Raw genomic sequence first — 25859 nt, forward strand, 5'->3', positions numbered from 1 at the left:
ATCCGTGGTGAGAAGGACGAATGCAACATTAGCATTCATTTCAAGAGGATTTGAATATAAAAGCAAGGATGAGTCTGTATAAAGCAATAGTGAGGCCTTACTTAGAGCACTGGCTTTGTGGCAGAAAAAGCACAACAGTGTCTCGTCCACCTTAGGGCACTGAAGAAGTTCGAAATGAGCCTCTAAAACTTCAAGACCTTCTTCAGGGCACCACTGAGAGCATCCTGACGAGCTGTATCACCAGCTGGTACAGGAACTGCACCAACCTTGATCACTGGGCACCACAGAGAGTGGTACAGACAGCCCAGCATATCTGTGGGTGTGAACTTCCATCCATTGAGGACACGTCTAGGCCTTCTTTCTGCAGGTGCAGAAAGCATTAAAGCCAGGACCAACAGGCCACCAGACAGCTTCTTTCTACAAGCCATTAGACTTTTAAATTCACATGTCTGTACATTGTAACAGAGTCGTAACACAAAGATTTTTACTCCCTCATGTTATGGGTGAATGTGAGATTTAAATAAATTCTTCTTGTGAGCAGTTTTGGGCCCCTGACTTGAGAAATGATGTGCTGATATTGAAGAGGGTTCACAGGAATTTCACAAGAATGATTCCAGGAATGAAAGGGTTATCATACGAGTAGCAAGTGAAGATTCTGGCTCTGTACTTCTTGGAATTTAGAAGAATGGAGAATGGGAAATCTCATTGAAACATATTGAATGCTGAAAGGCCTAAATAGAGTGGATGCTACATTTGATGGATGCGTCTAGGACCAGAGGGCAAGGCTTCAAAATAGAGAGACATCCATTTACTTAAATATACCCACTGACTTGGCCTCCACTATTGTCTGTGGCAGGGCATTCCTCAAATTCACCATTCCCTGGATTAAAAAAGAATAAATCTTCCTTACCTAAAAGATAACGCTTCAGTATTATCTCCTTGCTCTTATGTTCTATTCCCCTTGAAATTAATGCCAACATTGCATTTGCCTTCTTTACCACAGACTCAACCTGTTCATTAATCTTCTGGGGGTCTTGCATCAGGAATGCTTGACACAGTGGAAAGAAATGGAAAGAAATTTAGCTGGAAACAGAATAGTTATTGATGTGGTATTTCAGTCACAGATTGAGAAGGAAAAACAGAAGTGGTATGATATCTTGACAAGAATCCTTCACTGTATAAAATTCCTTGTGACTCAGAAACTGGCTTTGCAAGGACACAGGGAGGCACTTCAGCTAGACAGTGACTTCAATGTGGGAAACTTCCTTGGCTTACTGAAACTACTGGCCATCTTTGACCCTGTCAAAACAGTCCGTGTTAGAGAGTCCTTCCTTGGTTTTATCCAGACAAGCGAGAGTGATGCTGAGAGCTTGGTTGAAGACATCTTGAAACAGCTAGAGAAGGATGAAATGGAGCTACAAGATTGTTGGTCAGTGCTATGACAATGCTGCTGTGATGGCTGGACACAGAGGTGGTGTTCATCAAAGAATAAGTGAGAAGAACAACCTAGCAGTGTTTGTGAATTACGACAATCACTCACTCAACTTGGTGTACATGCAGCCAAGTAGGATACAATGATGGGCGAGAGATGCTGGGTTAATAGCTAAGGAGGAAATGGAATGAGTCATGAAGGGAACACTCGACCATCTTCACAGAGAAATGGACGAAAGGTCCGCTCGTTTGCATGACACTGACGTCAAGTTTGGGTTCCTTCTCGATATCAGGGGACTGTTTTACGGCACTGGTAGTAACGACTTAAAGAAGAAGTGCAAAAAATTTGGTGTTGATGGACAGCAGCCATATGAAGAAATTTTGGATTGCAGAGTGTTGTTATCAAGGCGGGTCAACACGAAAATATCAAGACCTGAAGAGCTTCTTGAATTTATTGTTCAGTATGGAGATGAGAGCATCTTCCCCAATCTTCGCATTGCTATTCGCGGTTTCCATTGCCAGCTGTGAGAGATCATTCAGCAAGTTAAAACTAATACTTTCATATTTGAGAGCCTCCATGGGTCAAGGCAGACTCTGGGATCTTGCTCTGCTGAGTGTAGAAAGAGAAGAAACTGAAAGAACTGACTTTGATCACATCATAGATCAATTTGCATCAGTGAAAGCAAGGAAGGTGCAGTTATAATTTTCATGTAGTGCCATAATTTGTTAATTAAAAAATTTGTATTTTTGAGCTGATATTATGGTAAATTTATCTAAAAGATGGGCGTCAGATGTTTGGATAGGGGCACAATTTCAGTGCTTGTCATAGGTGCTATTTTACATAGATAAGGTCCCTTCACCCACAAATATTCAACATTCTCTAACCCTATGTCACCTCTTTCTAAAGATGTGATTCCATCTCTCACCAACACAGCCACATCACCAGCTATGCCTTCCTGCCTGTCTTTTCAATACAAAGTATATCCTTTGCTGTTAAGCTCCCAACTATGGCCATCTTTCAACCACAACTCAGTGATACCCACAACATCATACTGACCAATCTCTAATAGTGCCATGAATTCATCCATCGTATTCCGAATGCTACACGTGTTTAAATACACCACCTTCAGTCCTGCATTCTTTGCCTCTGTGGTGCAAAGCAACTTTTTTTTCTGACTGCATTCATACCAATCATTGGCTTGTTATTCTTTATATTCATGTTACATTCATCATCTACTTGTAAACCTGCTGGCTCATCCTCAGCTCTATCATACTGGTTCCCATCCCCCTGCCACATTAGTTTAAAGCACTCCCAAAAGCTCTACAAAATCTGTCTGGAAATGTCCTGGATCATCACAATAGAGAGATATCTGTTCACCTACACCTATCTGACTCCTCCTGAGATAGGTGCATGCACCCCGTTCTCCTACACCTATCTGACTCCTCCTGAGATAGGCGCATGCACCCCGTTCTCCTACACCGATCTGGTTCCTCCTGAGATAGGCGCATGCACCCCGTTCTCCTACACCGATCTGATTCCTCCTGAGATAGGCGCATGCACCCCGTTCTCCTACACCGATCTGGTTCCTCCTGAGATAGGCGCATGCACCCCGTTCTCCTACACCGATCTGGTTCCTCCTGAGATAGGCGCATGCACCCCGTTCTCCTACACCGATCTGGTTCCTCCTGAGATAGGCGCATGCACCCCGTTCTCCTACACCGATCTGATTCCTCCTGAGATAGGCGCATGCACCCCGTTCTCCTACACCTATCTGACTCCTCCTGAGATAGGCGCATGCACCCCGTTCTCCTACACTGATCTGGTTCCTCCTGAGATAGGCGCATGCACCCCGTTCTCCTACACCGATCTGGTTCCTCCTGAGATAGGCGCATGCACCCCGTTCTCCTACACCGATCTGATTCCTCCTGAGATAGGCGCATGCACCCCGTTCTCCTACACCGATCTGGTTCCTCCTGAGATAGGCGCATGCACCCCGTTCTCCTACACCGATCTGGTTCCTCCTGAGATAGGCGCATGCACCCCGTTCTCCTACACCGATCTGGTTCCTCCTGAGATAGGCGCATGCACCCCGTTCTCCTACACCGATCTGATTCCTCCTGAGATAGGCGCATGCACCCCGTTCTCCTACACCGATCTGATTCCTCCTGAGATAGGCGCATGCACCCCGTTCTCCTACACCGATCTGGTTTCTCCTGAGATAGGCGCATGCACCCCGTTCTCCTACACCGATCTGGTTCCTCCTGAGATAGGCGCATGCACCCCATTCTCCTACACCGATCTGATTCCTCCTGAGATAGGCGCATGCACCCTGTTCTCCTACACCGATCTGGTTCCTCCTGAGATAGGCGCATGCACCCCGTTCTCCTACACCGATCTGGTTCCTCCTGAGATAGGCGCATGCACCCTGTTCTCCTACACCGATCTGGTTCCTCCTGAGATAGGCGCATGCACCCCGTTCTCCTACACCTATCTGATTCCTCCTGAGATAGGCGCATGCACCCCGTTCTCCTACACCGATCTGGTTCCTCCTGAGATAGGCGCATGCACCCCGTTCTCCTACACCGATCTGATTCCTCCTGAGATAGGCGCATGCACCCCGTTCTCCTACACCGATCTGGTTTCTCCTGAGATAGGCGCATGCACCCCGTTCTCCTACACCGATCTGGTTTCTCCTGAGATAGGCGCATGCACCCCGTTCTCCTACACCGATCTGGTTCCTCCTGAGATAGGCGCATGCAACCCGTTCTCCTACACCGATCTGGTTCCTCCTGAGATAGGCGCATGCACCCCGTTCTCCTACACCGATCTGATTCCTCCTGAGATAGGCGCATGCACCCCGTTCTCCTACACCGATCTGGTTCCTCCTGAGATAGGCGCATGCACCCCGTTCTCCTACACCTATCTGATTCCTCCTGAGATAGGCGCATGCACCCCGTCCTCCTACACCGATCTGGTTCCTCCTGAGATAGGCGCATGCACCCCGTTCTCCTACACCTATCTGATTCCTCCTGAGATAGGCGCATGCACCCCGTTCTCCTACACCGATCTGGTTCCTCCTGAGATAGGCGCATGCACCCCGTTCTCCTACACCGATCTGGTTCCTCCTGAGATAGGCGCATGCACCCCGTTCTCCTACACCGATCTGGTTCCTCCTGAGATAGGCGCATGCACCCCGTTCTCCTACACCGATCTGGTTCCTCCTGAGATAGGCGCATGCACCCCGTTCTCCTACACCGATCTGGTTCCTCCTGAGATAGGCGCATGCACCCCGTTCTCCTACACCGATCTGGTTCCTCCTGAGATAGGCGCATGCACCCCGTTCTCCTACACCGATCTGGTTCCTCCTGAGATAGGCGCATGCACCCCGTTCTCCTACACCGATCTGGTTTCTCCTGAGATAGGCGCATGCACCCCGTTCTCCTACACCGATCTGGTTTCTCCTGAGATAGGCGCATGCACCCCGTTCTCCTACACCGATCTGGTTCCTCCTGAGATAGGCGCATGCACCCCGTTCTCCTACACCGATCTGGTTCCTCCTGAGATAGGCGCATGCACCCCGTTCTCCTACACCGATCTGATTCCTCCTGAGATAGGCGCATGCACCCCGTCCTCCTACACCGATCTGGTTTCTCCTGAGATAGGCGCATGCACCCCGTTCTCCTACACCTATCTGACTCCTCCTGAGATAGGCGCATGCACCCCGTTCTCCTACACCAATCTGATTCCTCCTGAGATAGGCACATGCAGCCCGTTCTCCTACACCGATCTGGTTCCTCCTGAGATAGGCGCATGCACCCCGTTCTCCTACACCTATCTGACTCCTCCTGAGATAGGCGCATGCACCCCGTTCTCCTACACCTATCTGACTCCTCCTGAGATAGGCGCATGCACCCCGTTCTCCTACACCGATCTGGTTCCTCCTGAGATAGGCGCATGCACCCCGTTCTCCTACACCGATCTGGTTCCTCCTGAGATAGGCGCATGCACCCCGTTCTCCTACACCTATCTGACTCCTCCTGAGATAGGCGCATGCACCCCGTTCTCCTACACCGATCTGGTTCCTCCTGAGATAGGCGCATGCACCCCGTTCTCCTACACCGATCTGGTTCCTCCTGAGATAGGCGCATGCACCCCGTTCTCCTACACCGATCTGGTTCCTCCTGAGATAGGCGCATGCACCCCGTTCTCCTACACCGATCTGGTTCCTCCTGAGATAGGCGCATGCACCCCGTTCTCCTACACCTATCTGACTCCTCCTGAGATAGGCGCATGCACCCCGTTCTCCTACACCTATCTGACTCCTCCTGAGATAGGCGCATGCACCCCGTTCTCCTACACCTATCTGACTCCTCCTGAGATAGGCGCATGCACCCCGTTCTCCTACACCGATCTGGTTCCTCCTGAGATAGGCGCATGCACCCCGTTCTCCTACACCGATCTGGTTCCTCCTGAGATAGGCGCATGCACCCCGTTCTCCTACACCGATCGTGTTCCTCCTGAGATAGGCGCATGCACCCCGTTCTCCTACACCGATCAGGTTCCTCCTGAGATAGGCGCATGCACCCCGTTCTCCTACACCGATCTGATTCCTCCTGAGATAGGCGCATGCACCCTTTCTCCTACACCTATCTGACTCCTCCTGAGATAGGCGCATGCACCCCGTTCTCCTACACCGATCTGATTCCTCCTGAGATAGGCGCATGCACCCCGTTCTCCTACACCGATCTGGTTCCTCCTGAGATAGGCGCATGCACCCCATTCTCCTACACCGATCTGACTCCTCCTGAGATAGGTGCATGCACCCCGTTCTCCTACACCGATCTGATTCCTCCTGAGATAGGCGCATGCACCCCGTTCTCCTACACCGATCTGGTTCCTCCTGAGATAGGTGCATGCACCCCGTTCTCCTACACCGATCTGGTTCCTCCTGAGATAGGCGCATGCACCCCGTTCTCCTACACCGATCTGATTCCTCCTGAGATAGGCGCATGCACCCCGTTCTCCTACACCGATCTGATTCCTCCTGAGATAGGCGCATGCACCCCGTTCTCCTACACCGATCTGGTTCCTCCTGAGATAGGCGCATGCACCCCGTTCTCCTACACCGATCTGGTTCCTCCTGAGATAGGCGCATGCACCCCGTTCTCCTACACCGATCTGGTTCCTCCTGAGATAGGCGCATGCACCCCGTTCTCCTACACCGATCTGGTTCCTCCTGAGATAGGCACATGCACCCTATATGCATAGGCTTCTCCGTGGATTGGGTGCTAGGTGATAAGGGAGAGGGTGAAGACAGACGGTGATCAGACAATGAGTAGGAAGCTTGAGACTTTCATTTCCTGCACCACTCAGTCACCCGGTTGTCAATTCAATTGGCCAGATCTCAGGTCATTCAGACTGTCCCGCTTGTCACAGACAAGCCATGATCCCTGTGTTCAGTCTGCACTCGTAGTGATGAGGGATCTCCCATTACATCCCATCTCTATCGCAAGTGTGCAGAATTTGACAGCATGGGCCTTCTACCTTGGCACAGCGGGTGAGCAGCTTCCTGACCCTGTACTGGTAGGTCAAAAACTCTCCTTAACATGGAAACAAAATATTGATTGGATGCAAGGTAACCTTGCCTCCGTAGAGCACTGAACAGGTTAATTAACAATAAACTGAATCTGAATCTGAATTTAAAAAAGAATTAAGTCCATAGAATATCAAAGTACACCTACTTGTACATCTTCAGAAGCTGGAATATAGTTGGCTCTCTTGAATGTATCAGTCACATTTCGCAATATGTCTGCAGAGAACAAGAGATCTCCACTGTAGAAATTCTTTCTTTCCATTAAACTCAGCATAGTCCTGATGACTTCTGACATGCCCCTTCCTGCCAGAGTCCGTTGTCCTTTAGCTAAGTGCTCTCGGATCTAAATGAAAATGTACACATTCAGATTTAGTGTCTTGTCACTTATAAAACTGGAATTCTTGAACACTCACTGACATTTTATCAACACTTAGTTATATGCAGTAATCAACAATAAGTATTTAATTATACAAGCTCAATATAACAATATTTAAGGTATTGTCAGGTAAAGCTTACTTTCTGCATTCTGTCCATAGATTTAGTGTCTTCATAGGTCATTTAAAAAATCAAAATTTGAAGTACAGAATATACCATCGTTGCATAACACAGAAGAATAATATGTTTCAAACACTGTGAAGATTAGTGTTATATGTGCTGCATGTCCATTTCATAGTGCCTTAGCCTACAGTAAGAAGGGGTGTCATTTCCAAAAACAAGGGTGATTTCCTGCGCAGTGTGCTTTTGAACATAGTTCATTAAGTGATTTAGAACCTTTCTTATTTCAAAAATACTCAGTAGTCAGCATGTGTAATAATTCTGAAAACATATTTTAGTGCACTCAGGAAAGCGATGTAAACTTCATAAAGTTTTACTAACTTATGAGATGGAGAAATGCATCTGAAAATATTGTAGATTTAAGAGATTATCATGCTCTTAAAATATTTCATCAAGCCTTATAACTTACTGACAGTGAGGAATCCCAAGAGACTACCAAAAAAGCATAAGTAAGCTAAAATGAAAATTGTAGGACGTTCCGTAAAACCAGAGATGAATGACCATCTGATTTATTTACAAAACTTGGAATCTAGTGTTGCATCACATTATTCAATGTATTTATATACATCTGAGCTAGCAGAGCGGTGGTGTTCTGCAGGGATCTGTTTCAGGACCACTCTTCTTTGTGATTTTTATAAATGACCTGGATGAAGAAGTAGAAGGGTGGGTTAGTAAGTTTGCTGATGACACAAAGTTGGGGGTATTGTGGATACTCTGGAGGGTTGTCAGAGGTGACAGCTGGACATCAGAGAGTGGTAGCTGTGTGGAATGAGCTTCCAGTAGAAGTGGTAGATGCAGATTTTATTTTGTCATTTAAAAAAAAAATTGGATAGGTACATGGACAGGAAAGGAGGGGAGGGTTATGGGCTGAGTGCAGGTAGGTGGGACTAGGTGAGAGTAAGCGTTCGGCATGGTCTAGAAGGGCTGAGATGGCCTGTTTCCGAGCCGTAATTGTTATATGGTTATATGGACTTCAATAGGATGCAGAACTGGACTGAGAAGTGGCAGATGAACTTTAACCCAGGTAAGTATGAAGTTGTTCATTTTGGTAGGTCAAATTTGAAGACAGAATATAATATTAATGGTAAGGCTCTTGGCAGTGTGGAGGATCTGAGAGATCTTGGGGCCCATCTTCATAGGACACTCAAAGGTGCTGAGTAGGTTGACAGTTTTGTTAAGAAGGCATATGGTGTGTTGGGATTCATCAACCATGAGGTTGAGTTCAAGAGCTGTAGGGTAATGTTACAGGTATATAAAACCTTGGTCAGACCACACGGAGTGCTGTACTCAGTTCTGGTCACCACACTACCAGAAGGAGGTGGATACTATAGAGAGAATGCAGAAGAGATTTACAAGGATGTTGCTTGAATTGGAGGGCGTACCATATGAGAATAGGTTGAGTGAACTTAGCATTTTCTCTTTGGAGCAGCTGAGGATGAGGATGACCTGATAGAGGTGTATAAGATGACGAGAGGCATTGATCATGTGGATAGTCAGAGGCTTTTTACCAGGGCTGGAATGGCTAGCACGAGGGGGCATATTTTTAAGATGCTTGGAAATATGTATCGAGGGGATGTCAGGGGTAAGTTTTTCCACACAGAGTGGTGGGCACTGCCAGCGACAGTGGAAGAGGCAGATACAATAGGGTCTTTCAGAATTCTCTTAGATAAATTCATGGAGCTTAGAAAAATAGGGGGCTATGTGCTAGGGAAATTTTAGGCAGTTTCTGGAGTAGATTACATGGTCGGCAATATATTGTGGGCTGAAGGGCCTGTAATGTGCTGTAGATTTCTATGTTCTATCTTCCAAAGATGGAACCACTGCCTTTGTATCCAATTGGAGTGTCAATCAATTGTAATTAATTTGAGAAATTTGAAGTTAGAGCCTGAAAAGTGTTACACACAAAATGCTGGAGGAACTCAGCAGACCAGGCAGCAACTATGGAATAAAAGCACAGTCAAGTTCAGGCCAAAATCCTTCGGCAGGACTGAAGAAAAAAAGCTGAGGAGTAAATTTGAAAGGTGGGGGGAGGAGAGACAGAAAAGCCAGGAGATAGGTGAAACTTGTAGGGGGAGGGATGAAGCAAAGAGGTAATGAGTTGATTAGTGAAAGAGATAGAAGGCCATAGAAAAAAGAAAAATGGGGAAGGGAGGAGTACCGTACGAGAGGGCGGCGATGGGCGGGCAAGGAGATAACATGAGGGAGGGACAAGTGGATGGGGAATGATGAAGTCGGTGTGGAGAGGTGGCCCTACTGGAAGTTTGAGAAATCGATGTTCATGCTATTAGGTTGGAGGCTACCCAAACAGAATATAAGACGTTGTTCCTCCAACCTAAGTGTGGCCTTATCCCGATAGTGGAGATAGTGGATGGACATATCGGAATGGAAGTGAGAAGAGGAATTAAAATAGGTGGCCACTGCGAGATCCTCCTTGTTCTGGCAGATGGAGCATAGATGCTCAACAATGCGGTCTCCCAATCTACGTCAGTTCTCACTGATATACAAGAGGCCACACCAGGAGCACAGAACACAGTAAATGACACCAACAGACACACAGGTGAAGTGTCGCCTTACCTGGAAGGACTGCTTGGGGCCATGAATGGTAGTAAAATGGGAGGTGCAGCACTTGTTCGGCTTGCAAGGATAAGTGTTAGGAGGGAGATCAGTGGGGAGGGATGAACGAACAAGTGAGTCATGTAGGGAGCAACCCCTGTGGAAAGCAGAAAGTGGGGAGGAGGGAAAGATGTGTTTGGTGATGAGATCCAGTTGGAGGTGGCGGAAATTTTGGAGAATTATGTGCTGGACGCGGAGGCTAGTGGGGTGGTAGGTGAGGACAAGAGAAATCCTATCCCTGGTAGCATGGTGGGAGGGTGGGTTAAGAGCAGACGTGCGTGAAATGGAAGTTGAGGGCAGCGTTGATGGTGGAGGAAAGGAAACCCCTTTTATTTGAAAAAGGAGGACATCTTCATTCTAGAATGAAAAACCTCATCCTGAAGGCAGATGTGGCGGAGACGGAGGAATTGAGAGAAGGGAATGGCTTTTTTACAAGTAGCAGGTTTTGGAGAAGTCCAAGTAGTTGTGAGAAGCCATTGGTTTATAAAACTATGCACCCCATTTTTTTCTTTCTTCCATGAACTTTTCTCTCTCTCACCAATCAACTTTCTAGCCCTTTACCTCATCTCTCCCCCTCCAAGTCTCACCTATTGCTTGGTGTTTCTTTCTCCCCTCCCCCCACCATTCAAATCTACTCCTCAGCCTTTTTTCTCCAGTCCTGCTGAAGGCTTTTGGCCTGAAACATCAACTGTACTTTTTTCCATAGATGCTGTCTGGCCAGCTGAGTTCCTTCAGCATTTTGAGTGTGTTGCTTGGATTTTCAGCATCTGCAGATATTCTCTTGCTTGTGGCCTGAAGAGTGTTGCCAATTTTGAAAATTAGCTAATTTTTAATTGTAATATTTGTCAATGAAAGCCTCATTTCTTAAGTCAGATCTACAGCAGACTGAAGGCCAACTCCAACTCCACCAATGATATTGCATTCCACATAAGTCATTCAATAGCCAACTTACTTTATACAAAGTATGAACATAGAGAGAATTCAGTGTAGTGAATATATAATTTAGAGTGTACTTTGGAAAGAATATGAAGACAAAAGAACTGCATTACTGAAGACTTACTGAAGATTATAGAAGTTCTGGCAAAAGTCAATAAGTATGTCTCTATTGAATCAGAAACCTCTCACACATATTTCACTCACCTCACTCTTAGCATGGTATAGAACTAAATATTGACTATTATCTTCTGACATTTTAAAGGTGTCTACACTTACATTTCCAAATTCCTCTCAACTTGAGGGGATATTTTTACCCAGAAAGTGGTGAGCAGCTGGAATATACTGCCAGAGAAAGAGGAAGCAGAGCTGCTAGAAGCATTTAAAAATGTCTCGATGACCACTTGAAATATCCAAAGATAAAAAGCTGTTGTACCCTATTTTGAAAGATAGGATTCATTATGGGTGGCTGCCATCTGTTTGGCATGGATGCAGTGGGCTGATTGGCCATTTCTCATCTTATATGATTCTATGACTATGTTCAGAAAATGGAGACTCAGTTTTATTGCGATTATGTTCATTCTTCACCTGCTAGATCATTCTGCTTATCTTGTGGAGTATTCTCAGTTCTAGTTATTGTTTAGTATCATTTAAGGAAGCCAGAACAAATATACACAGAACTCTTTAATGAGCAATTACAGCAAGTAATTCCAACATCAAATCTGTGCTGTAACTTGCAAGATTTGTTTCTTAAGGATTTGTAACTTAAGGATAATGTGGAGGCATATTACTGAGAGTGAAGCAACAAATGACTACACATGCACACATTTCAAGTTTGTGAACTATACAATAACAAGCTAAATTAAAAAAAAACTAATTCATTATTTGGGGAAGAATTATTCTCTGATAAGACCATCTTCAAGCTCAATTTCAGCAGTATGAGTTTTTATTTTGCAGATGAACTGTGAAATGGAAATACTGTAAATTGCAGGACTCAGAAACCCTCCCTTTTCTAATGCTTACTAAGCTCTCCTTTGCCTGGCTTTTGGAAAACCATATCACTCTTCAATCCTGCTTCTCCTGACAGACAGGCAGGAGGTGAAGCAACAGGTGCCCACTGTTGGTCCAACCAATCGGCCTCCATGCTGCAGGACTGCTTTGGTGATGTTGACTGGAACGCCTTTCGTGATGAGGATGTCTCCGAGTTCACAGACGGAGTCATGTGCTTCATCCCCAGAAGTCAGTCAGGATCTTCTCAAACCAAAAAACCCTGGATCAATAGTTCTGTGCCAGCAGCACTTACTGCGTGACATAGAGCTTACATTGCCGGCAATCAGCAGAAGCTCAAGGTAACCAGTACAATCTGTGCAAAGCTATCAAGGCTGTGAAGCAACATTACAGGGTCAAGATTCACAACAAATAGCACACATGACCTGTTGCATACCATCACAGACCGAAGCCAAATGTAGTGCTGCCAACATCGCGGTCTCTCTCCCAGATGAGCTCAATCACTCTGTTCAATGTCGCTAACTCTGAGCCTCCAAGGAAAACCACCACTTCAGCCTACAACCTGGTCGTCTCTGAGGCCGAGGTATGCGGATGTTTCCAATGAGTGGACAGTTGCAAGGCTGTGGGACCGTACGGCTTCCTAGGGTGAGTACTCAGGATGTGCGCAGCACAACTGGTAGGTGTGTTGACAGACTTTTTTAATCTCTCCCTCTCCCAGTGTAGAGTGCCCTCCTGCTTCAAATTATCCACCATTATCCCTGTACCAAAAAAGACCAAGGTAACATGCCTGAACAACCGGTGTCCTGTCACACTCACCTTAATAATAAGCAAATGCTTTGAGAGGCTGTTCAAGGATTACATCTGCAGCTTGCTACCATCCAAAATGGGCCCCTACAATTTGCCTACTAACACAACTGAACGACAGATGATGCAATAGCCACTGTTCTATAGACTGTCCTGACACATATGGAGAAGGAGGATGCTTATGTGTGAGTGCTGTTCTTGGACTACAGTTCAGTATTCAACACCATAATTCCCTCCAGGTTCACAAGAAGCTCAGAAACCTCGGCCTTGACCCTGCCTTGTGCAGCTGGATCCTGGACTTCCTCTCAGATTTTAAGAGTGGGCTCCCTCAACTCCAACCCTCTGACTCTCAATACAGGAGCCCCTCAGGGCTGTGTACTATGTCCCCTCCTTTACTCCCTGTATACCCATGACTGTGTTGCCACCCACAGCTCTAATCTGCTAATTAACTTTGCTGTCAACACTACATTGATTGGCCTTATTTCAAACAAAAATGAGGTGGCCTATAGGGAAGAAGTTATCTCCTTGACACAGTGGTGTCAAGTAAACCACCTCACCCTCACTATCGCAAAACCAAAGGAGCTGGTTGCGGATTACAGAAGGAATGCGGATGTGCTAACCCTTATTGACATCAATGAATCTGGGGTTGAGGGGGTAAACAGCTTTAAGTTCCTTGGCATCCACATCTCCAAGGACTTCACGTGATCTTTACACACCAGCTCAGTGGTGAAAAATGCACAACAGTGCCTGTTTGACCTCAGACAGTTGAAACTATGGTATGGGTCCCAAATCGTAAGAACTTCCTACAGGGGCACAATTGAGAGCATCCTGACTGGCTGCGTCACTGCCTGGTATGGAAACTGTACCTCCCATAATCGCAGGACTCAGCAGAGTGGTGCGGACACCCCAGTGCATCTGTAGTTGTGAACTTCCCGTGATTCAGGACATTTACAAGGACAGGTGTGTAAAAAGGGCCCAAAGGATCATTGGCAACCCGAGCCACCCCAAGCACAAACTGTTCCAGCTGCTACCATCTGAGGAACGGTACCGCAGCATAAAAGCCAGGACCAACAGGCTCTGGGACAGCTTCTTCCACCAGGCCATCAGACTGATTATATTCAGGCTGATTTGAGTGTATTTCTATGTTACATTGACTGTTCTATTTATTATAAACTACTATGGTTGCATATTGTACATTTAACATATATATATATATAACATCTAACAATTACAGCACGGAAACAGGCCATCTTGGCCCTTCCAGTCTGTGCCAAACGCTTGCTCTCACCTAGTCCCACCTACCCGCACTTAGCCCATAACCCTCCCTTCCTTTCTTGTCCATATACCTATCCAATTTTACTTTAAATGACAAAATCGAACCTGCCTCTACCACTTCTACTGGAAGCTCATTCCACACAGCTACCACTCTGAGTAAAGTTCCCCTTTGTGTTACCCCTAAACTTTTGCCCCTTAACTCTCAACTCATGCCCTCTTGTTTGAATCTCCCCTACTCTCAATGGAAAAAGCCTCTCCATGTCAACTCTATCTATCCCCCTCATAATTTTAAATACCTCTATCAAGTTCCCCCTCAACCTTCTACACTCCAAAGAATAAAGACCTAACTTGTTCAATCTTTCCCTGTAACTTAGGTGCTGAAATCCAGGTAACATCCCAGTAAATCTCCTCTGTACTCTCTCTATTTTGTTGACATCTTTCCTATAATTCGGTGACCAGAACTGTACACAATACTCCAAATTTGGCCTCACCAATGCCCTGTACAATTTTAACATCTCAACTCTGACACTCAATGCTCTGATTTATAAAGGCCAGCGTACCAAAAGTTTTCTTCACCACAATATCCACATGAGATTCCACCTTCAGGGAATTATGCACCATTGTTCCTAGATTTGGACCATTATTTGGACGGAGGTATAATGTAAAGATTTTTACTCCTCATGTATCTGATGGATGTAAGAAATAGTCAATTCAATTCAAAATGTATTAAAAAACCTACATTGACTGAAATATGGGAATTGGTTTGTTATTGGCACATGCAGCAAGATACAGTGAAAGGCTTTGTATGTGTGCCATCCAGATACATCAATCCATACAGAAGTACTTGTAGGAAGCTCAGAAGAAAAAAACAATGTAGAATTCCGTATTACAGTCACAGAGAGATTGCAGGTCAGGTAGACAAATGAAATGCAAGGACCATGATGAGAGAGATTGAGATATCAAGGGTTATATGAGGAATGTTCAAGAGACAGAAATTCTCCTTAGGTCTGGTGGTGCATGTCTCAAGCTTTTGCATCTCTGCTCAATGATCGGGGGAAGAAGAGAAAATGACTGGGCTGGATGGATCATTGATTAGCTTGGCTGTTTTCTTGCAAGGTGTAGATAGAGTCAATGGATGGGAGGGTGGCTGCATTCATGTTTCTCTGCAACTTCTTGTGTCTTAGAGCAGTTGTTATAGCACATAGACAAGATAAATTGAAAATGCAAGAACTTTGTTATTCTCATTTCAACTGTTAATTTAATGACTCACTTAGCAGCTGCAAATCTGGAAAGAATTCTTGTCCATCATAAAAATATTAATGTTAGAACAGATATGCATCGAGTTCTTGAAGACATTTCTTCAAACTTGATTTAACATGTTTAACATCATGATGATGTAACAAAAGCAGGAAATGCATGAAGCACCAACAGGTCAAACGTTCTGTCAACAGGAAGCTAGTCAACATATCAAATGAAGAATCTATATGTCTAAGTGTTGATGCAAACTTTTCCCATGCAAATACAAGGGATCGAATAGCCTTCAAAATCTTTACTGTACACCATTCAGAGACCCAAACGTTTCCATAAGGCCATAAGACATAGAAGCAGAAATAGGCTATTTGGCCCATTGAGTCTGCTCCGCCATTCAATCATGGCTGATCCATTTTTCCCCTCCTCAGCACTCACCCCATAACCTTTGATGCCATCTCCAATCAAGAACCTATTAAGATCTGCCTTAAATACACCCAATGACCTAGCCTCTACAGCTCCCTTGCATTATACATTCCACAATTCACCACCATTTCCTCAACAACTAACTTGTATTTATTCCATTCACTGCTCATGATATGATCTCCAAAGGAACCAAGTGCGATTGGGTGAAAACTTTGCAGGACATCTCCATTCAGGCCACAAGGGCAACCATGAGCTTTCAGTCATTGGTCTCCTTTTTGTCCTCCTACCATTTGTCTTTGACTACCTGGTAAATTTCTCCAGTGATGCCCAAAGTCAGCTCAAGGAATGTCACCTCTTTTGACTTGGTAAGGTGAAGCTCTCCAGATTTTATATTCAAGTTAGCAAATTCATTTTTTTCTCCACACAAATATGGCATAATTTGCATTTTCAATTTGTTCACTTGTTTTTTGTCTCCTTTTGCCAACTTTGTAAAACTTATATCATTCGGTATTCAATTATTTGAAAATCCTCAGTTCATTACCTTGCTTAATTGTTTGTCCTCATTTTCTGTGGACCGGTGTACTTGCCCATGTTTCACCAGGCTGGTGTACTGGAGCCACGGGTCGTGAATATGGGCATATTTGAACATGGAACTGGGATTGGGACTATGAGCTGGGGAATATGCATCTGGAACTTGGGACAGGTAAGTTAGCAGTAAAAAACCCAATCCAATATTATCTGCTTGCAGACAACATTTCCATTGTGTCTTTGGGTTTCTTATCCAAATTCATTTCCACCCGCCAATCTTGATGTCTACTTTGATAATATTGAAATACTTAAATGGAACTAGGAATTAAAATGTGACTGGAATCATACAGATTTTCCAAAAAAGTTTCACACAGATGGCAGCTTACATGGGAGCAATACTAGTCAAAAATGTGAAGTTCCTGTACCTGTTTTAAACTGCAAGGAAACCCTAGCAATACAAACAATACAAAATTATATAACTGCTTTTGATTTCTATTGCTTTACTTTAACTTTCTAAAAAGATATGGGCTTTTATTCACAGAAAAGTTTTTTAAAAAATTCACATGGGCTCACAAAAATAAGCTTGAATGCTTGTTAATGGACCATTCTAATGAAAGAAAAATATGAGAACAAAATTAATATTCTGTGAACTTCAATCTTCCTTGTTTAGTGAGGCACCACAGATTGAAAGACAGCTGAAGCAAATCCAAAATCTAATTACTGATGAGGTTCAGTTGTGGAGGGTTAATGAAGTAGAAGGGAGTGGGAGAAGATGAAGCTATATCATTTGCCTAAAATGTGTACCACAAACAAATATCAAGGTCATAGTAATGATTTCATAGAAAGTTCTAAACTGATTTTTAAAAGGTAACCTTATCTTACAGTGGTCTAATTGAAGGAATAGGGGATAGTCAGAGATCATTCATGTCAATTAAGTGAATGGAAGAGAGACAAATGAGACCCCGGCAGATTGAAACATGAAAGCAGAAACTATACTGTGAACTTCATATGCCGCATACTCCGAAGGACTTTTTTAAACATCATTTTCTATTAGCAATAAACATACAATGAGGAGGGACTCATCACTACCACCTGTCTTCCCTATATTAACCATATAACATATAACAATTACAGCATGAAAACAGGTCATCTTGGCCCTTCAAGTCCATGCTGAATGTTTACTCTCACCTAGTCCCACTGACCTGCACTCAGCCCATAACCCTCCATTCCTTTCCTGTCCATATACCTATCCATTTTTTTGTTTTCTAAATGACAATATCGAACCTGCCTCTACCACTTCTACTGGAAGCTCGTTCCACACAGCTACCACTCTGAGTAAAGAAGTTCCCCCTCATGTCACCCCTAAACTTTTGCCCCCAACTCTCAACTCATGTCCTCTTGTTTGAATCTCCCCTACTCTCAATGGAAAAAGCCTATCCATGTCAACTCTATCTATCCCCCTCATAATTTTAAACAACTCTATCAAGTCCCCGCTCAACCTTCTATGCTCCAAAGAATGTGTGTTAAGTAAACCAGGATGAGATGGGGTCCAGAGTTGACCCCCCCCCCCCGTGAACTATGCTGCTAATGAGAGAGAGAGAAGAGGGGGGAGGCATCCTGCTGCAGATGAGAGAGAGGGAGACATGATTTAGTATTATGGCTTTAGCTGATTGTTTACCTTTGCTCCAAGGACACTTACTAAGCTCCATGTACCTATCTAAAAGCCTCTTAAAAGACCCTGTCGTATAAGCCTCGTCCACCGTTGCCCATTCCATGCACTCACCAGTCTGAGTGTGGACAGCAAGGTGGGACCAGATGATGGACGGCCTGATGGACGGTCAGTACCACGCATGGGGAGATAAAAAGCAGGTCTGCGAAGACACAAGCAGACACACCACAGGACACTGAAAGAGCATTGTGCACCCACGTGAAGGTGGGGGTTTGGAGGATTGATTCGGGAGAATCGATCACAGGCTCACAGTGTGTGAAGGTGCGACTGGTGGGGGCTTGTTTGTGTGTCCACCCTCACCTGGGTGACAGGTCTACCACCGAAGAACAGTCATACGGGGTCACAGTCGATGACCATAACAGGACAGGAAGATAACCGAAGGTTTGATGGCAACTGAATCACATCCCGCTCTCTCCTCTCTCCAACCCTACACCAGCAACTACCTCGACCTAAATTAAACTGAACTGAACTCTTCACCATCGTAAGACTATTCATATACCCCTAGATTTCAAAAAAGCTTGGTTTTGATTCCTATTTCCACACTTCTGCTAACCTGTTTCATATATTTGCATTTTATAGTACTGTATTACTTAGTTTACTAATAAACACTATTAGTTACAGTAATACCAGACTCCAACATTTCTGCTGGTTCGGTAACCCGGTCACAGGGTACGTGATACTTGTTCAGCCTTTCTCTGTAACTTAAGTGCTGAAACCCAGGTAACATTCTAGTAAATCTCCTTTGTTCTCTCTCCAATTTGTTGACATCTTTCCTATAATTCGGTGATCAGAACTGTACACAATACTCCAAATTCGGTCTTACCAATGTCTGGTACAGTTTTAACATTACATCCCAACTCCTAAACTCAATGCTCTGATTTCTAAAGGCCAGCATACCAAAAGCTTTCTTCACCAACCTATCCACATGAGATTCCACCTTCAAGGAACCATTATACAAGATGCACCATTATTCCTAGATCACTCTGTTCTACTGCATTCCTCAATGCCCTACCATTTACCATGTATGTCCTATTTGGATTATTCCTACCAAAATGTAGCACCTCACACTTATCAGTATTAAACTCCATCTGCCAACATCCAGCCCACTCTTCTAACTGGCCTAAATCTCTCTGCAAGCTTTGAAAACCTACTCATTATCCACAATGCCACCTAACTTAATATCATCTGCATACTTACTAATCCAATTTACCACCCATCATCCAGATCATTAATGTATATGACAAACAACATTGGACCCAGTACAGATCCCTAAGGCACACCACTAGTCACTGGCCTCCAACCTGACAAACAGTTATCCATCGCTACACTCTGGCATCTCCCATCCAGCCACTGTTGAATCCATTTTATTACTTCAATATTAATACCTAACGATTGAACCTTCCTAACTAACCTTCCGTGTGGAATGGTAGAATTCTTGGCAGTGTGGAGGATCAGAGGGATCTTGGGTTCTGAGTCCATAGGACACTTAAAGCAGCTGCCCAGGTTGACTCTGTGGTTAAGGCAGCGTACGGTGTATTGGCTTTCATCAATTGTGGAATTGAACTTAGGAGCCGAGCGGTAATGTTGCAGCTATATAGGACCCTGGTCAGACCCCACTTGGAGTACTGTGCTCAGTTCTGGTTGCCTCACTACAGGAAGGATGTGGAAGCCATAGAAAGAGTGCAGAGGAGATTTGCAAGTATGTTGGCTGGATTGGGGAGCATGCCTTAAGAGAATAGGTTGAGTGAACTTGGCCTTTTCTCCTTGGAGTGACAGAGGATGAGAGGTGACCTGATAGAGGAGTATAAGATGGTGAGGGGCATTGATCGTGTAGATAGAGGCTTTTTCCCCAGGGCTGAAATGGTTGCCACAAGAGGACACAGGTTTAAGGTGCTGGGGAGTAGGTACAGAGGAGATGCCAGGGGAAGTTTTTTTTACTCAGAGTGGTGAGTGTATGAAATGGGCTGCCAGCAACGGTGGTGGAGGTGGATATGATAGGGTATTTAAGAGGCTTTTAGATAGGTACATGGAGCTTAGTAAAATAGAGGGCTATGGGTAAGCCTAGTAATTTAAAGGAAGGGACATGTTCGGCACAACTTTGTGGGCCGAAGGGCCTGTATTGTGCTGTAGGTTTTCTGTGTTTCTGTGTTTATTTGACCATGAGTACTGGCTCATGGATGTCTGATTCCTCCTCCTAAAATTAAAATTCCTAAAATTAAACAGCAGCTTTATAAACCTCTGGTTAGCCCCATTTGGAGTATTGCATTCATTTCTGGTTACCCCATTATAAGAAGGACATGGAAGCTTTGCAGAAGAGACCTACCAGGATGTCTGAATGAGAGATTCTCTGGTGCAGCAGAGACTGGTGAGTGACCTAACAGAAGTTTATGAAATTATGACAGACATAGATAGAGAACTGCTATCCCAGTGTTTTATTACATCATACTAGAAGCCATACATCTAAGATGAGAGGAGGCAAGTATAAAGGAAAAGTGCATGGCAAGTTTTTTTTTACAGTGTGGTTGATCCCTGGAATGTACTGTTGGGTGGTGGTATAGGCAAATACAACAACTGCACTTAAGAGGCTTTTAGGCAAATGAATATGCAGAAAATGATGGGATATGGAATTTGCTTGGGGAGAAGGGATTGGTTAAGTTTGGCATTAATTACTAACTTAATTAGTTCGACACAGCATGAAGCGCTGAAGGACTTTAGCTGTGCTGTACAAAGTACTCACACCTTCTCTTGATAAGACTACCCCAAAACTTTTTATTACTTTCCAACTTCTAAGCATATAGTTTAGATGCCAGTTGTTAGCTAAAAATACCTGCATATGTTTAAAAAAGGTCATTGCACTCTTTGCATTCACATTTGTAATTTGTACTTTGATTAAACTTCAGTCAATTGGGTAGGTTAATGTACATACAGTGGTGCTAGAAAGCCTGTGAACCCTGTCAAATTTTCTCTATTTCTGCATATATATGACCTAAAATGTGATCAGATCTTCACGTTCTAAAACTAGACTAAGGGAACCCAAGTGTTCCAATCAGTGAGATGAATTGGAGGTGTGGGTCGTAGAGGTGCCTTTCCCTGTCAAAGACACACATCAAGTCAGGTTACGGACAGAGCCTGCTCTTCTCAAGAGAGATCTGTTTATGAACACCATGCCTCGATCAATACAACTTTCAGAGGACCTTAGAAGAAGAACTGTAGACATGCAAGAAGCTGGAAAAGTCTACAAATGCATTTCTAAAGACCTGAGTGTTCATCAGTTCACAGAATGAGAAATTGACTACAAATGGAGAAAATTCAGTACTGTTGCTACTCTCTCTAGAACTGGGTGTCCTGCAAAGATCACACCAAGACACAACATGCAATGCTGAAGGAGGTGAAACAGAACCCAAGGGTAACAGCAAAAGACCTGCAAAAATCTATAGAACTTGCTAAAGTCTCTGTTCATGTGTCCACTATAAGAAAAACACTGAACAAGTCAAGTCACTTCTATTATCATTTCGACCATAACTGCTGGTACAGTACATTGTAAAAATGAGGCAACGTTTTTTTCAGGACCATGGTGTTACATGAAACAGTACAAAAACTAGACTGAACTATAAAAAAAAAACACAGAAAAGGACTATGGACCTACCCAGGACTGCGTAAAGTGCACAAAACAGTGCAGGCATTACAATAAATAATAAACAAATCAATAGGGCAGCAAGGTGTCAGTCCAGGCTCTGGGAATTGAGGAGTCTGATAGCTTGGGGGAAGAAACTGTTACATAGTCTGGTCGTGAGAGCCCAAATGCTTCAGTGCCTTTCCCAGATGGCAGGAGGGAGAAGAGATGTTATGAGGGGTACGTGGGGTCCTTCATAACACTGCTTGAATGGTGTTCATGGAAGGACACCACGGAGGAAACCATTGCTCTCCAAAAAAAAGCATTGCTGCACGTCTGAAGTTGGAAAGACCACCTGAATATTCTACAATGCTTCTGGGACAATGTTCTGTGGACAGATGAGACAGAAGTTGAACATTTGGCAGAAATACACATTGCTATGTTTTCAGGAAAAAGGACACCACACTAACAGCAAAATCTCATCCCAGCTGTGAAACATGGTGGAAGCATCATCACGGTTTGAAGCTGCTTTGCTGCCTCAGGGCCTGGACAGTTTGCAATCGTTGTGGGAACAATGAATTCAAAATTGTATCAAGACATTTTATATTAGAATGGCAGGGTAGCAGTCCATTATCTGAAGCTTAATAGAAGTTGGATGATGCAAAAGGCAATTATCTGAAGAATGAGTAATTCAAAGAAAATTTTTGTTTTGGAAAGGCCAAGTCAAAGTCCTGACCTTAATCCTATAGAAATGTTGTGGAAGTACCCGAAGCTTGCAGTTCATGCAAGGAAGCCCACCAACATCCGAGAGTTGAAGCAATTTTGTAAGGAGGAATGGCCTAAAATTCCTCCGAACCAATATGGTGGACTGACCAGCAGTTACCAGAAACATTTGGTTGAAGATATTGATGTTCAAGGGGGTAACACTAGTTACTGAAAACAAAGTTTCACATGCTTTTTCCAACAAACACATGTAATATTGGATCATTTTTCTCAATAAATAAAATGAACGAGTATAAAGTATTTTTGTGTTTTTAATTTAATTGGATACTTTTTATCTAGAACTTACATGAAGATCTGATCACATTTTAGGTCATATTTATGCAGATATAGAGAAAATTCTACAGGGTTCACGAACTTTCCAACACCACTATAGGAACATTAAGAGAATATTTTAGCCCTTTCAACAGTTTTGCCATTCAGTGAAAGCACCACTGATTTGAAACCTAACTTCCTGAATTTGTTTAATATCCTAAGTGACTTCGATAAACCACTATCTATTTCAGATTTAATATTTACAACTTCCAGAACAGAGTTGAAAATTTCTCTCATTTTTTTAAACAGATAAATGTTTATGTCTTCATCCTTGAAAGCACTGGTCTAAATTTTATTTAATATTTTCTAAATACCATTCCCCTTCTAACCTAGTTTAGACCCTTCTGAATAGCACCAGCAAACCACCGTTCCAGGATATTGTTTACCCTTTAGTGAAGGTGCAATACATTCCTCTTACATAGATCAAGCCTGGCCCAGAAGAGGTTCTATTCATCCAAGAACTTGAAACCCAGCTCCTTAGCCATACATTCATTTGTTCTATATTTCTATTCCTCTCCTGGCTAGCATATGGGACCAGGAGTGACTTAATCATTGCCAGTTTTAAGCTTCTGCATTTTAGCCTCTTTCCTAACTCCTTATATTTATGTCTGATGGGATTTATACTTCCTGGATGAATCTGGTAAAACTATTCATGAAATCCTTGACCCTCCTTGATTTTTTGTTGTATATAATAATATCTTTTTAGTTTTTACTAAATTATTAACACATTAAGTCAGACTTGGACCAAGACTACTATTGTTGCAATCAATTTTTATTTGATTATGAATCTCTCATCTGCTTCTGGAAAGCCCCTCAGTGACCAAGTGCAGTGTGCAGTAAAGCTGAATTCCAACAGGACTCGAGGACTGGAACAGAATGGAAGGTGACTTCAATTTAAGGGCCCATCTTCTGTTTTCCTGCATACCAGGATGAGTTAAAAACAGCATTTCCTTTTAATAATTCACAAGGGAAAACATTGCGGCCTATTAAGTTATCCAAGTCACTGTCCCATGTGTTCTGTTTATGTGATATATGGGGCATGCTCGATAAAGAAATATTGGTCAGAAAAGTAATCAATGTAGAATGACATTATACTGTACACTAAGAATGAACATTCTTGAATGACAATTGCAACACATATAAGAAAGTACCAATAGAAAATAATGGAGATCTTAACACAGACATGAGGGATTCTGCAGATACAGGAACCTGGAAAACAAAATGCTGGAAGAAATCAGCAGGTCAATGGAGGAAGATAAATAGTCCAAAACCCTGCATTGAAGGGCTCAGTCTGAAATGCCAACTGCTTATTTCCCTCCACAGAAGCTGCCTCACATACTGAGATCCTCTAGAGATCTGAAGCAGAGTACTTATTAGAATGCTAATTGTAAAGGTTATTCATAAATTCTGGTTAAAATTTAACAGAGGTATTCTGATTATTCAAGCACAGAATAATGAGGGGTGATGCTGTTTATTCATGCTTGAGTCTTTTGCTTCAGCAACAGCTGCCATCATGAATGCTAAAAAGCAGTCATATGAAATGATCCTACATGGTATGGGTATTGTCGATGGACTAATGTTACCTAAAACATTATTACATCCCTTCTTTAATTATAAAACACCAAACAGAAAAGCAAAAGACTTCAATATCTCTGTACTTTACTTTGGCTCCAAATCCTTGAGTGGTATGGGTCAGCGGACTGCCCTTCTTGTTATGGTCCTAACTGGCTTCCAATGGGTTCTGATGTTGAGTCTCTAGGTTTGGTACAAACAAGCTTCATTGTCTTTGAGATTATTTCCCATGTTTCTTTATGACATAGAAGATCATTTTGGCCCACCAAGATTAGACTGGTTCTTAAACAAATACATTAACTACATTCCATTAATTGTATCCCATTAACTTATTTTCTTATATGTCCATCAATTTTGCCTGATTTGCTTCCTGCCAAACTATACAAACTATACTGGGTGGCGTTACTGTAACCATTTAACTATCAACCAGGATATCCCTGGGATGTGGGAGGAAAATGGGGCATCTGGGGAAAATACACAATATCAAAATATGTGAACTCCACACAGAGCCTGAGGACAGGGCTGACCCTAAGTTAAGGGAGCTATGTAGCAGCAGCTCACCTTACTCTGCTACCTCCATTACAGCTGTTCCTATGGCAGCTCTTTTCATCATTACCTCCGATGATGTGCAGTATGATGTGTGTGGGTCCAGTGTGTCTAGTGGACTTCATCCTCATGTGTCTTCAGCTCCTGAAAACTCAGTTGTAGTTATGTTCTTCATCTCTTTGGCTCCCTTCAGTTGTCTTCATATATTTTTCTGCAGCTTTGGTTCTTTCTGTTATTAGAAGAAGAGTCTAGTTCATCTATATGGAAATCTCTGTATAGGACTTATCTCTTGGGCTGGGATATTTTTAAAGATTAGAATAGTCCAACAAGGAATGACACTCTTCTTAAGATGTTCCACGGCCATCTTCACAACTTTTTCTCTGAAGAGAGCATTTCGTTACATTGAGTTGCTGACATCTCATGATCAAACTGCAGTCCAATGACAACCTTACAAATTCTCTGTTGAAGTCTACCAGCCAGAATTTGAAAAGCAATCACTTGTCACTAGATAAATTTCCCATCTGGAAAAATTAAATCAGACTTGTTTTTTTTTTAAATCCATTTTGCTGGGGTCTTATTAATAATGAAGTATGTCTTTTGGCTATATCCATTCTAGAGATCTGTCCCTGATATTCTCATTTGTCATCTATATTGTGGCTACCATCTCTCTTGCATTGTTTTCAATTGACTTACCAGTTAATGAAATTTGATGCCTTCTTCACTGGCCATGTTCTCATATTTAGTGTTTCTCTTGTGCAGCAAATTTTAATTTTCAAGAAGTATTGGTGTCCACAATGCTCGCAGGTTCTAAGCAACTTCAGCAGAACTCTGCCCTTGATTCCATTTGTTTCATGCATTATGGAATATATCTCCTTCAGTTGACCATCTT

The 25859-nt window shown here is 43.5% G+C and overlaps 1 protein-coding gene across 1 annotated transcript in view; it reads right to left on the reverse strand.

Moving 5' to 3' along the window:
- The window catches only part of LOC132383377 (adhesion G protein-coupled receptor B2-like), a 1046509-nt gene that overhangs the window by 667613 nt on the left and 353037 nt on the right, over positions 1 to 25859 (reverse strand). The window contains exon 9 of the mRNA XM_059954264.1: positions 7174 to 7368. Coding sequence (XP_059810247.1) covers positions 7174 to 7368 — 195 coding nt within the window. The remainder of the gene's footprint in view (positions 1 to 7173; positions 7369 to 25859) is intronic.

Source organism: Hypanus sabinus, chromosome 30, assembly GCF_030144855.1.
Source record: "Hypanus sabinus isolate sHypSab1 chromosome 30, sHypSab1.hap1, whole genome shotgun sequence".
In the NCBI taxonomy this organism is placed as follows: Eukaryota; Metazoa; Chordata; class Chondrichthyes; order Myliobatiformes; family Dasyatidae; genus Hypanus; species Hypanus sabinus.